Consider the following 12,688-nt stretch of genomic DNA (forward strand, 5'->3'; position numbering starts at 1 on the left):
GATATTTCATTAAAGTTACAACGCTTCACCACGTCCTCTCCAGAGAAAGAAGGTTGATTTGTTCTCTTCCTAGTTTTTAAAATCAAATTTCCTAAGATGCGTAAATCACTCATTATAACTTTTCTCTCCTTCTTTGAACTTTTACTCCACAATTTTGTTCCTAACAATACTATAGCTTTGTCTGATTGACACAAATTTCCCACTTCATCATTCCGAAATTTGTCAAGAATATTCTCCTTTATTTCTTTACTTGCATTGGGAGCCACGGGATAAAATTTTACAACCCCAGTACACAGAGCATGCTCAGTACTACATTTCTTTTTGTGTTCATAAACCCTTCGTCCAGAGTAAAACCCCTTACAGCCAGCACACATAACAACTTCATGTGACCCTTGTGCTCTCTCACGCATAACTATTGAATTGTTTCTAGTGTTTGAATAAAAAATGCCCTTTTTCTTGAGATAATCCATTGTTCTATCCCTTTCCTTTACAGGCTGTTTCATGGCCTCTGTAACTTCTGTCTCATCTTTGTGTTTCCTCATCAAATGCCTTGAGAGTTTTGTTTGCAACTGTCCACAGTATGGACAGGGTCTCCTTGGCTTTTTGTATTTCTCTGGAAAAAAAAGAAGAAAATAAAGCACATCATGCTATGAACTATGAAAATAAATCAATAGACAGATCGTATGCACATCAGCTACATGACAGCGATAGAGAGGAATAGCATTCCAAATATTTAAGGCCTGGACAAGTAACTGTCATAATTCCTTCTTGTTATATACTTTTCTACCATCTATTCCTTTGGAAGAGGTATGTTAGATTTGTGGAGACCTCTGCCACATAACAAATCCAGTGAAAAGACGCCATATTTTTGTTTTGAAATAGAAATAAATAGATCAATCCACCCACTTCACTGGGTTCAGGGTTCCCTCTTCATTATAATCAAAATATGAACATAAATCGGAATAGTAACACATTGAAGTCTCATCTGAATACATAGATTGTCCTTTGTTGTTTCAGCGAATAATCAGACAGAATGTCAAAAGAATTTTAGGTTTTTCCCCAACCACCCCTTGGAGGTATCAGTATCAGCGGAATGGTAAGCGTCATGTTTTTTACGTTGAGCAACAAAATTTACTCCAAATGCTTCACTCGACCCAGGCGGAAAAGCAATCAAGAATAGACCCAAGTCCTATCCAAAGACTAACATTTCATTTAAGTTTATTGTAGGCCCTTGGCCAATCGACAAAATTCAATTCACATAAATTATTTACAACAATCAGAAATTAATTATATCAATAATAGTAATAGAATGCAATGAAGGCAATATCATAATAATAATAATAATAATAATAATAATAATAATAATAATAATAATAATAATAATAATAATAATAATAATAATAATAATAATAATAATAATAATAATAACAGTAGCGGCAATAAGTAACAATTAATATAGTAACAAAAGTAATAATAGACTATAGTTCATAGTCATAACAATGACTTTCTTTGTCATTGAGGGAGTGAGAAAACATCACCGGCTGGCAGAACAAACAGCCGACATCAATCAAACGTCCTCCAGACCGGTTGAGCATCGGCTTCATTAATTCCTTAAAGACTTCCCCCCAACTGCCTGAACGATGCTGATGCCCAGACAACTTAATCCTGATTATATTTTGTGGGAATGAAATATGACATGTATATGCCGGAAATATTTCAATAACAAACACACTGTTCAGATAGAAAATATTTGAGTCTTGCCTTTGTTAATTGACACAGGTAAGTTAGGAAAATAAATGCTAGTAAAAACGATCAGCAAGTTCGTGAACACTGCTTCTCAACTCGAACATATGTTTTCATCAAATCTACACACATCATGTTGTGAGCTGAATTTTAATGATCTCAGTTGTCATTGAAAGGAAACCCAAGAATTTTAGAATAAAGAAAAATATTGAACCTGGAAGTCAAAAGGGTTTGTAGCACAGCAGACATTATCAAAGTATAATTTTAGTACCGACAAATTAAAAAGAAAATGTGCTTTTCTTTAAATGCTCCCAATCATCATATACTGTTTAGGTTGTAAGATTAATAAAAATGTTATCTACTCTGATTCTCGTTAAGTTTCCAGCTGGTCTGTGAAAAAAAGCCTTAAGCATCATAGAAATACAAAGAAACAGTTTTAATATATAGATGGGTTGTAACAAAAAAAAACATTTTAACACTTACAATACAAGCAATTTAAGTCTATTACAGACAAAAAAAACCCCCAATAAAATAAACATGAACATTTTTATGGCTGGTTTCACTGATATCACTCACACATTGGGGTTTCAGATTCTAAGATGTCCACCCTATCAAATTTGGATTTGTGCTTGTTATGTAAATGGTAGCGTATTTTGCGACGCAGCACTGCCAAAACAGAAAAAAATGCAATAACACAAATGCAGCACCATGGAGGGGGTGGAAGTTTTCTTTTAAAAGGAATGGGTAAATTAAAATTGATCCCACAAATATCAAAGGAGAAGAATGACAAAAAAATGACTCACCATTGCACGTAACACGTTGGTTTGCAAGTGTATAGCATTCGGGTTGAACCTGGGTCCCAGACTGGCAACGAGGTTCAGTCTGTGATAGTTGTGGATGAGGCTCTGACTGAGTTGGGGAATGAGCACTAGGTTCCAAAGACAATGATGTACTCAGCATTGGGTACCTCACAGAGTACGTAGAGGAATCAGACTCGGAGTCAGCAACAAAATCGGGACCCTGTATATTTTGTGGAAAAGATGACAGATCAATCAATTTATTCATGTTGACAATAAACATGAAGAGCCATTGTTTAATAATCCAACTAAACAATTAGCTGGTTAATAATGCAAGTATAATAAAAAAGAGTTGAGAAAGGCAGACATATTGTCTAAGTATTTAATATGTTCAACTGTGCTTGGATAAATATAGATACACCAACCAGGGTTTCAGTAAACCGTTTTTAACCAACTCTTTAAATCCTACACCAGGACCAACAACTACAAAACAATTTTTATATCACTACGATTCTGGACATATAAACGGTTGTCATTGCAACAATATGAACTTCCTAACCTTGCAACTGCAATATAGTTAACAAAAAAAGTTGATAAACATTACGATGCAAGAGAATTTGGACAAAATGCGAGATCAAAAGTATAATCCGAACAGAAGCTATTTTAATTTTTCCTGGAAACGCATCATTTTCACATTTTGTCAAATAAAAAACAAACGACTTCAAATGTGAATGGCTCATCAATGAATATCACTTCAAAATATAACGAGGAAGGTTTAAAATAGTGTTATTGTTGACGAAGTCCACTGCAAAGAAAAATTTTTAACAACAAAAAACTAGGAGATCTCACTGGTGTAAAACAGTGTTGTCCTTGTCCTGAAATATTGTATTGCGCCTAACAGACTGCAGGTCTCATCTTTTGTGGCAAATGTGTTTTGTCCACCACAAAATATGGTGATGTGAAGCATTTTGAGCATGGTGCCAACTGGATAAACGCTATACAAATGTTATGATTTTATTTTAATGTACATACTTACCACAAATGAATCATGTGATATGGAACTTTGTTCTGCATCACTTTCAGGCTCTGAGTTGGAGTCTATATAGAAAATAAAAACAACAAAAAAAAGCTGAAGACTATCATGTGCAAGTTTTTCTCTAAACTCTTAAACAAAAAATCATGCCATCTTGTGCTGTAAAAGGATTTTTTTTTTTATTATTTACCTTATGACTATTGTCCTTTGGAAAAAAAAGAAAATTAAGTCCGAAACCTTCTGGCTATTTTCTTTTAAATTTCAAGAACGTCAGAGTTGGCAAGGGAGGACGGAAATATAATTCCAGAAACCAATCTGTCTATAATCATATCCATATGATAGTTTTTCGTTCAAGATTCAGGTACAGTCCACTTAGGATAATCGCAATACCTTGGGATCATCGAAAATGTTGGGATTAACCGAAATTCAGTTTCCTGTCCACTATTTCAACATTTTACACATTTATTGTCAACTCAAACCAGTAAATAATATTCTTAGTCCACCACATACAGAGCAATTTGATTGAAACAAAAACCATATGGCAGCCCCGTGTAGATTTGTCAACCAAAAGCAGCTATGAAGCAAGCCGATATCTTATTCAGATTGGAAGAAGTTTCAATCTTTTTTCTCAACAATTCAACATTTGTCAGAGTTAAAGAGATTAGCCTTAATGAGAGACAATAAGCTCTCACCAAACTCGTTGGTCACAATGCACAGTTGTTAATCCTAAAACAAAGGATATCGCTCGTCTCTCTTTATAACTGTCATTTATAACCTGTTGTCAAGATTATGACCAGCCCCACCCCTCTTCTATTTAATGGCCACCGATGACGTCACAAACCCATACTGCAGAGCCCCGCCCTCTTTCGACTCTAACAGAGTGGTGACACACTACTGTAGCATTAAATCCTGCTCACTCTCGATTCTTCAACCTGTCACGATTTCATCCATGATGAAATTTAATCATGATATACTGTTTGATTTCTTGAATTTACCACTTTTTAAAAAACCGAAGTTTGTTGCAATTAACCAGTGACTTTTATATAGAATTATTTCCATTGCTTAGGAAATATTGTGATTAACCGAAAGTTGCTATTAAACGAGTTGCAATTATCCGGAGTGGACTGTAATAGTATGACACATCATGACTCAAAAAAAAAAAAAAGCAAACTATGTGTACCTAAATGTTATTCATTTCCTCATCAAATTACATTCTTACCATTAACATCATAGATCACATCAAAAGGGTTGTCTGGATTGACAGCAAGACATTTTTCAGGATTTTTAAAGCTCAAATCTCTCTGATCTGAAGTTACAAAAGAAATAGCATATTCTCAACATTAAACTATGATTTTGTGATATGGCATACTGTATGCATAAAGCAAGATGCAAAGACAGGTTTAAGTTTAAATTATTTTTTATATTCTTTTCAAAAATCCATTCTAGTTTTGCCAAAATAAAATAAACACGAGAAGTGTTGAGTTGGATAGCGCTAAAACTAAAAGTAGTAGTGGTAGTAGTAGTAGTAGTAGTAGTAAACGACAGATCTTACTCACTAGTGTGAATCTACAGTCTACAGAAGTTCCCGAATTATCTGACTCCACTTCCAAATGACTGACTGACAAGTGACAATCATCAATCGGTGTGTGTGTGTGATTAGGTACTTTGGTAAACGTCCATTTGGCCCTCCAGCAGGGAGCCGATAAATGGCCTAGTGGCTGTGACCCGATTTTTTGGACTTTGAGTGATGGGTCTCAGAAAAAGTTCCATAGATTTTTTGTTTATGGATGGATTTTAATGATTTATGTCTTATTTTTTTCAGGAGAAATTACTCTATCGTTTGGTGTAGTTTATTTTAAAATCAATGACAATTTAGTATAACTTTTGATTATGGATAAAATAGGGTATAATTTAGCTTTGGATAATTAAAAGATTAGAACTTGGTAAATCAAAATTTCATGCTGGCACGTTTATTTAACATCTTAACTTTTTATAAAATTAAATTCAGAGCAAAGTTGTATACCGCATCCATGAAATTCGTTCCAGTAAAATCCTTACTCAAATCTTAGCGGTCATTTTAGACCAGTTTTGAAATCCAAATGGCGGTTACTACCGGAAATGCAACAATTTTCAGGTCACAAAGTCCGTCAGTAAATAACAAAGGCAAATAGAAGACCATTTGTCAGCCTTTAAACTAACACAACTTTTTTTCTGCTTATCTGATTTTCACAATTTTGGTATCATTAGAATCGTGTTGAAAAGCACTTTAAAATGATATAGGTTTCATTGAGCTCAATCCAATTTGAATTTTTTACCAAAGTACCTAGTGTGATGTCTACCCTATTGAAAATCTTAAATCAACAGTGATGTAATAAGAATGGCCAATAACTTACCATTTAAATTATCTCGGTGTCTCTTCAATGATGCCTCCAGCATCAATTTACCCCACGATGCCATAGACGTCTAGTTTGGAACTCAGCAAGTGACGAAAAAATACTTGCGGCTATAGAGAGGACGTCCGTCGGCCACTCTCTTCGCAAGTCAGTAGTCAGTGGTTATCAGATAATCATTGGTTCTTGAAAAATATAGAAACACAGCGGTTCATTTAAAAAGACTCTTTTGTAGATCAAGATATAATGTTAGGTATTGCACTTTAAAATCTCTTCAGACATAGAACGGGTCAACTTGACGTCTAGACCAAATCATTTCGAAGATCGATATGGCAACAGCAACGCCTGGAATGGAGGATTTAAATGCGGCATCTGACGATTCTACTGCTATGACAGAAGATGCTCCATTTCACGACGTCGAGATGGCTTCAACTGGCATCAGGCATCAACATGCTACTCAATAATGGGTTTGATGAAGCGTTTGACTAAGAATTAAAGCTGATAACTGATAACCACCTACTACTGACTTGCGGAGTGAGTAAGTGAGTGCCGAGTGCCTCTTTATGCGCGAAATTGACTAAACATACGTTTCACGAAAAAAAGAGTTACTATGTTTGCTTGTCTCTTGTCACCAAGATAAGAATCCGGACCAAGATTCGATAAATCTGTTTCTAAAAATAGATTATAATTCGTATATCTTGTTCATTCCTCAGTTCATCAACTTTCACACAATTTTATATTAGGTTTTCATTACTATAAAAATCCATATAATGCTCTAGAATTTTAGAGAAAATTTCGGAAAGATATATTGCCTCACTATTGAAATATATCGATGAAAACACTGGTACCCCTATTGTACTTTTTTCAGGCGGTCACCTTATTGACCAACGTGAAAATTTAGGCATAACTCTTCTTACTGTGGTGTTTAACAAATAACTTCAATACTATGATTTACAATTATATATCCTTGACGGTTGGGTTGACAACCTTAAACTAAAATCAGAAAAGTGAATGTGCTAGAGGTCAAATCAATAGTGGGACCGGATTTTGGTCTCCCTATTGGTAAAGTACTGTAAAATGAACTAATAGGGGTACCAAAAGTCTCCCTATCCGGTATTAATACATATATATATATATATATATATATATATATATATATATATATATATATATATATAATTCACTGTTCTACTACAATATAGAGATGATATTATATACATTTCATTCACTGTTCTACTGCTATACAAAATTGTCATGTTTTTATAGTCCATACACTGTTTTACTATAATACAGGCTGTACAAGAATACAGAACAGAAAGTCAAAGTCATGTCTCTGTCAATTATTCTGGCCCTTGCTTTCTTCTCTACTGCTAACGTCGCCGGAGAAAGAGGTAATTATTAAAAAATATGAAATAATAATCATATGATGAAACTTATGATAATGATGATGATGATAATGATGATGATGACGATGATGATGATGATGATATGTGATGATGATGATGATGATGATGATGATGATGATGATGATGTATGATGATGATGATGATGATGATGATGATGATGATGATGATGATGATGATGATGATGATGATGATGATGATGATGATGATGATGATGATGATGATGATGATGATGATGATGATGATGATGATGATGATGATGATGATGATGATGATGATGATGATGATGATGATGAGATGGAATGATGATGATGATGATGATGATGATGATGATGATGATGATGATGATGATGATGATGATGATATGATGATGGTGACGATGATGATGATGATGATGATGATGATGATGATGATGATGATGTTGATGATGATGATGATGATGATGATGATGATGATGATCATGGTGATGATTATGATGGTGATGATGAGATGATGATGATGATGATGATGATGATGATGATGATGATGATGATGATGATGATGATGATGTATGATGATAATAATGATAATAACAATGATTATAATAATGGTAATAATAATAATAATAATAATAATAATAATAATAATAATAATAATAATAATAATAATAATAATAATAATAATAATAATAATAAAATAATAAGAAGAAGAAGAAGAAGAAGAAGAAGAAGAAGAAGAAGAAGAAGAAGAAGAAAGAAGAAGAAGAAGAAGAAGAAGAAGAAGAAGAAGAAGAAGAAGAAGAAGAAGAAGAAGAAGAAGAAGAAGAAGAAGAAGAAGAAGAAGAAGAAGAAGAAGAAGAAGAAGAAGAAGAAGAAGAAGAAGAAGAAGAAGAAGAAGAAGAAGAAGAAGAAGAAGAAGAAGAAGAAGAAGAAGAAGAAGAAGAAGAAGAAAAAGAATAATGATAGTAGTAGTAGTATGGAAAAATTAGAGGCAAATATCATATTTATGATTTTAAAATATAGTTTTCAATCTGTCTATTTTAGTTGCGCCTTGTCCTGCTACATGGAGCCTGAATGAGGAAAGCAAAACATGTATCAAGGCATTCAATGATGTCAAGATCTCGTGGGAAAAAGCTAGAGAGTTTTGCCAAAGCAATGACGGAGATTTGGTGGTGATTCAGAATTCTCACATGAATGATTTCGTACAAGGTAAGATTAACTTACTATATTATATATTTTACTCTGTAAAAGTTTTTAACACGGAAAGTACCCCTTAACTCTCTCATTGCCAGCCATTTTCAGAATTCTCACATGAATGAGTTTGTACAAGGTAAGATTAACTTACTATATATATATAAACACAAAAACAAAAACAAACAAGAAACCAAAAAAAAAAAAAAAAAAAAAAAAAAAAAAAAAAACAAAAAAACAAAAACAAAAAAAAAACAAAAAAAAAACAAAACAAAAACAAACAAACAAAATACAGTTTTGAGACGGCGGGTCACATATATTACAATTTTTATTTTTTTCGACACAGACAAACATGTTACAGGCTAGTTGCGGCTATACAGTCTTGTAGTATGACACTCATTTTCGGATCGGGAGGTCTTGGGTTCGATCTTTGCTCGGTGCATAGTTGATTTCTTAGAAAAAGACTCTTTACACGAATTTCCAAACTGTACTGTACTCATGTGTAAAATGCGTACTTAGTCGCTAAAAGCGTCCGAAAAAAATAGTTAAATTTATCATTGTCAGTAAGTTTTGCGAAAAAAAGGTAATATTTACATCATTAAAAAAACAAAATAAACGAGTATATATATATATATATATATATATATATATATATATATATATATATATATATATATATATATATATATGAGCCAAGGTCAAAAGATGCCCGCCTGATACCAGTGTTAAGAAAATTTGATTTTTACTTAATTATGGGCTGTTTTCATTGGGTTAATGCTTGGAATCAATTGATAATATGAAGAAGAGATAAAATGAGATAGCTCAACATACTCTGTTCAACAGAATATGAATTAAACAACTTGAAAGTGAAATATGAATGCTGTTTGGCATGTGCTTAAAACGAGGTCAACGCATCACCTTTTTAGAAATCATGTAGAAATTAAATGTGATGTTTTAGCTCACGTGATTGAAATTTGACTAATAGTATAAAGGCAAAATTTACTTTTAAAAGCAATTGCAGTATATTACATATCTGATTAAATTTCATATAGAGTTCTTAAAAAGTTGGTGTTGCTTGTGACCTTTGGTGTCATCAAACACAGCACAATACTAAGACGCGACACGAAACTTTAAAGCTCATGTTTAATGTTTATACAATATTTTATTATGAGAAAAAAGCATAGATTTATTATCTGAACTCAAATCTTGGAGTAAATGTATACGGTTTTACCGATATTGAGGTTTATTGGTTTTGGTGTCATTTGTCACAAGCAACACGGCATGCGTGAACACGTGGAAGTTTGTTTCGTTAAATGGCGATTCGCAATTTTGATCCACCCTTCTTACCAGTCTTTGAATGTCAGCACTTTCATTTGCCTTTCCAGCGTGGCTCCAGGCAGAAAAGGTAAGTTGAACTTTGGTGTCATCGCTATTTTACATTGTCACAAGCAACACTTGAAATTGGATATTACAAAGTGCCACCAAAAAAGTATGTTTTCAGCTGTTATTCTATTTACAAATATGATATTATGACATCTCACATAAGACTGTGATTTTGACACAATTAATTATTTCCTTGTAATTCTAATGTTTTATGTTTCAGGGTTGTATCAATCAAGAAAAAGACAGAACTCAAGCTTTTGACGAATCCAGATAAAAGAAGGGTTGTCAAGAAATTTGATTTGATTTACTATTAACACACTAAATTACTACAAACAAGCAGATTTGAGCAGTAGGGTGATGGTTACCGTATGGTTACATGAATTCATTACCATGGCTGATATTTATCTAGTGTTTGTGTGACTTCTGGTACTTTTTGTGACCATTGGTGTCATTGGTTAAAATGTCACAGGTGACACTTAAGTTTGAAGTTTCTAATGTATTTCTGTTTTCATGTTCTTCAAAGCTTGAAATGTCATTGAATTACATTTTAACAGGCTATATTACATGTGTTCAGTTGCTATTCTTGATTTATTGAGGCAAAATTGCGTTCTAGTACCGATTTTGACAAAAGTAATAGCAACAATGGTATTACTAATTTCTAAGTATATTTCCAATTTGAAAGTATTTAGTTTCTTAAAATATTATTGAATTTCATTTTAGAGTAGGTTATTGTGCTTTTTTGACTGAAAATAATGATATATTATGGACGAAAGTGTGATTTGGTGTTGCTTGTGACATAAGTAATGGTGTCACCGGTCTTATGTCACAAGTCACATTCAGATGCTCTAATTTCCATGTATACTTCTATTTTTGAAGTCTTTGGTTTCTGAAATATTATTAAATTCCATATTTAACTGTGGTTATTACACTGGTTTGACTGAAATTAATGATATATTGTCGAAATTGCAATTTGGTATTGCTTGTGACATAAGTAATAGTGTCATCGGTCTAATGTCACAAGTGACACAATGTCGCTAAATAAGATATGCTTTGGTCACATTATTTCCCAACATTTTATTCCAAAAGTTTCTGAGCATTGCTGGTAATAAATATATGCAATATTGTTGTTGTTGTTAATGTACAAACATTTTTATGAAATAATATATTTGCATTCTATGTTGCTTGTGACCGATGACACCAAAAAACAACATTTTCTCCAATAGTTGGTAATATTATTTCACTATGATTGTTGTTGATTGTATCTTTTTGTCTATAACTTACTAAATAAAGTTTGATACTCAACAAAAATCATTGGGTTATTGAGTTTTTTGTCTCATTTTGGTGTCACCGGTCACAGGTGACACGAGCAACCTATAGGTATTGTTGACGATATTATGCTGCGTTAGACCTTAAAGTTATCTAAAGGGCCTTTGATTCATGAAGTACAGGGATTTTGCTACACATATAGAACCATGAATGGACTATTATGTCACTTTTATTTTGAGAAAAAAAATTGGCACCTTTTGACCTTGGCTCATATATATATATATAAGATGATTATTGATTGGTATTAAAAAAAGCCTAACAAAAGACAGAAAGACAGATTTTCGGTCTCTCTCTCTCTCTCTCTCTCTCTCTCTCTCTCTCTCTCTCTCTCTCTCTCTCTCTCTCTTTCTCTCTCTGTGTGTTTTAGTTGAGATAGAGAAATAATAGCAACCACTCTTCCTGACATAATGATCTTCATAGATGGTTCTGGTCATTTAATATTTTAATTATTTTACTCATACACAATTTTTCGTTTGTGAGCCCTCTTCTCAAAACGGTATTAAGTCGGGATGATTAAGATTGTGAAAATGGAATTTGTATCCAGAAATATCAGACTTAAGTTGAGTTTGTTTGCTTTAGAGAGGAGAAGGAATATCATAGTTTACTGTTTTAAATACCAACTTTTATTTTTTGAGCAGTTTTAACTATAATTTGACTTTTTAGCATCTGGTCCATCCCGACATCATCCCGTTTTGAGACGATGGGTGACATATAAAAGATCTACAATGTCAACACCATTTATATAGCTTTAATGGATTTTAATACTTAAATTTATTTTGTTCCTTTCCACTGCTGAGCCATTACATCCCCAAACTGTTTTACAAAATGTGACCCCTCGTCTCAAAACGGTATTATGTCGGGATGGACCAGATGCTAAAAAGTCAAATTATTGGTAAACTGGTCAAAAATATAAAACGTTGGTATTTAACACAGTAAAATATGATATTCCTTCTCCTCTATAAAGCATATAAACTCAACACAAGTCTGATATTTCTGGCTACAAATTCCATTTTCACCATCTTAATCATCCCGACTTAATACCGTTTTGAGACGAGGGGTCACAAAATGACAAGACAATTTCAATAACTTCTTATAAATTAATGTGCAGAGGGTTTAACTCACTCAATCCTAGAGATTTTTGCAACTTTTCAAAATTGGAAAAGATTGTATTAAAAATGAGCATGTACATAGATAGTTGTATTCAACTACCATTACCATGTAAAAACTGAAACAATAAGCTTTCATCCTATGCCTATAATTTGTCTCATAAAAATGTAATAAATAGGCATGGGGTAAAAGTAACCCGGGTAAACTACGGATATAGTCGGTGTTAGGGTTGATTGAGTTAATCAATTCAAAACTGAGAAAGTTTTGATAAAAAAAAAAACTAAGTACGTCTGAATTTATTATGTTCAATTATTTTCAAGAGTTCATTCCACTTGAA

General features: G+C 33.0%; 1 protein-coding gene across 1 annotated transcript in view; it reads left to right on the forward strand.

The window, feature by feature from the left end:
* LOC144960786 (perlucin-like) overlaps positions 1-12,688 on the forward strand; it is a 217,675-nt gene that overhangs the window by 197,350 nt on the left and 7,637 nt on the right. The window contains exons 2-3 of the mRNA XM_078894128.1: positions 7,253-7,354; positions 8,389-8,553. Coding sequence (XP_078750254.1) covers positions 7,291-7,354; positions 8,389-8,553 — 229 coding nt within the window. The 5' untranslated portion in view covers positions 7,253-7,290. The remainder of the gene's footprint in view (positions 1-7,252; positions 7,355-8,388; positions 8,554-12,688) is intronic.

Source organism: Berghia stephanieae, chromosome 15, assembly GCF_034508935.2.
Source record: "Berghia stephanieae isolate SIO BIC M18660-M18661 chromosome 15, UCSD_Bste_1.3, whole genome shotgun sequence".
Taxonomy (NCBI): Eukaryota; Metazoa; Mollusca; class Gastropoda; order Nudibranchia; family Aeolidiidae; genus Berghia; species Berghia stephanieae.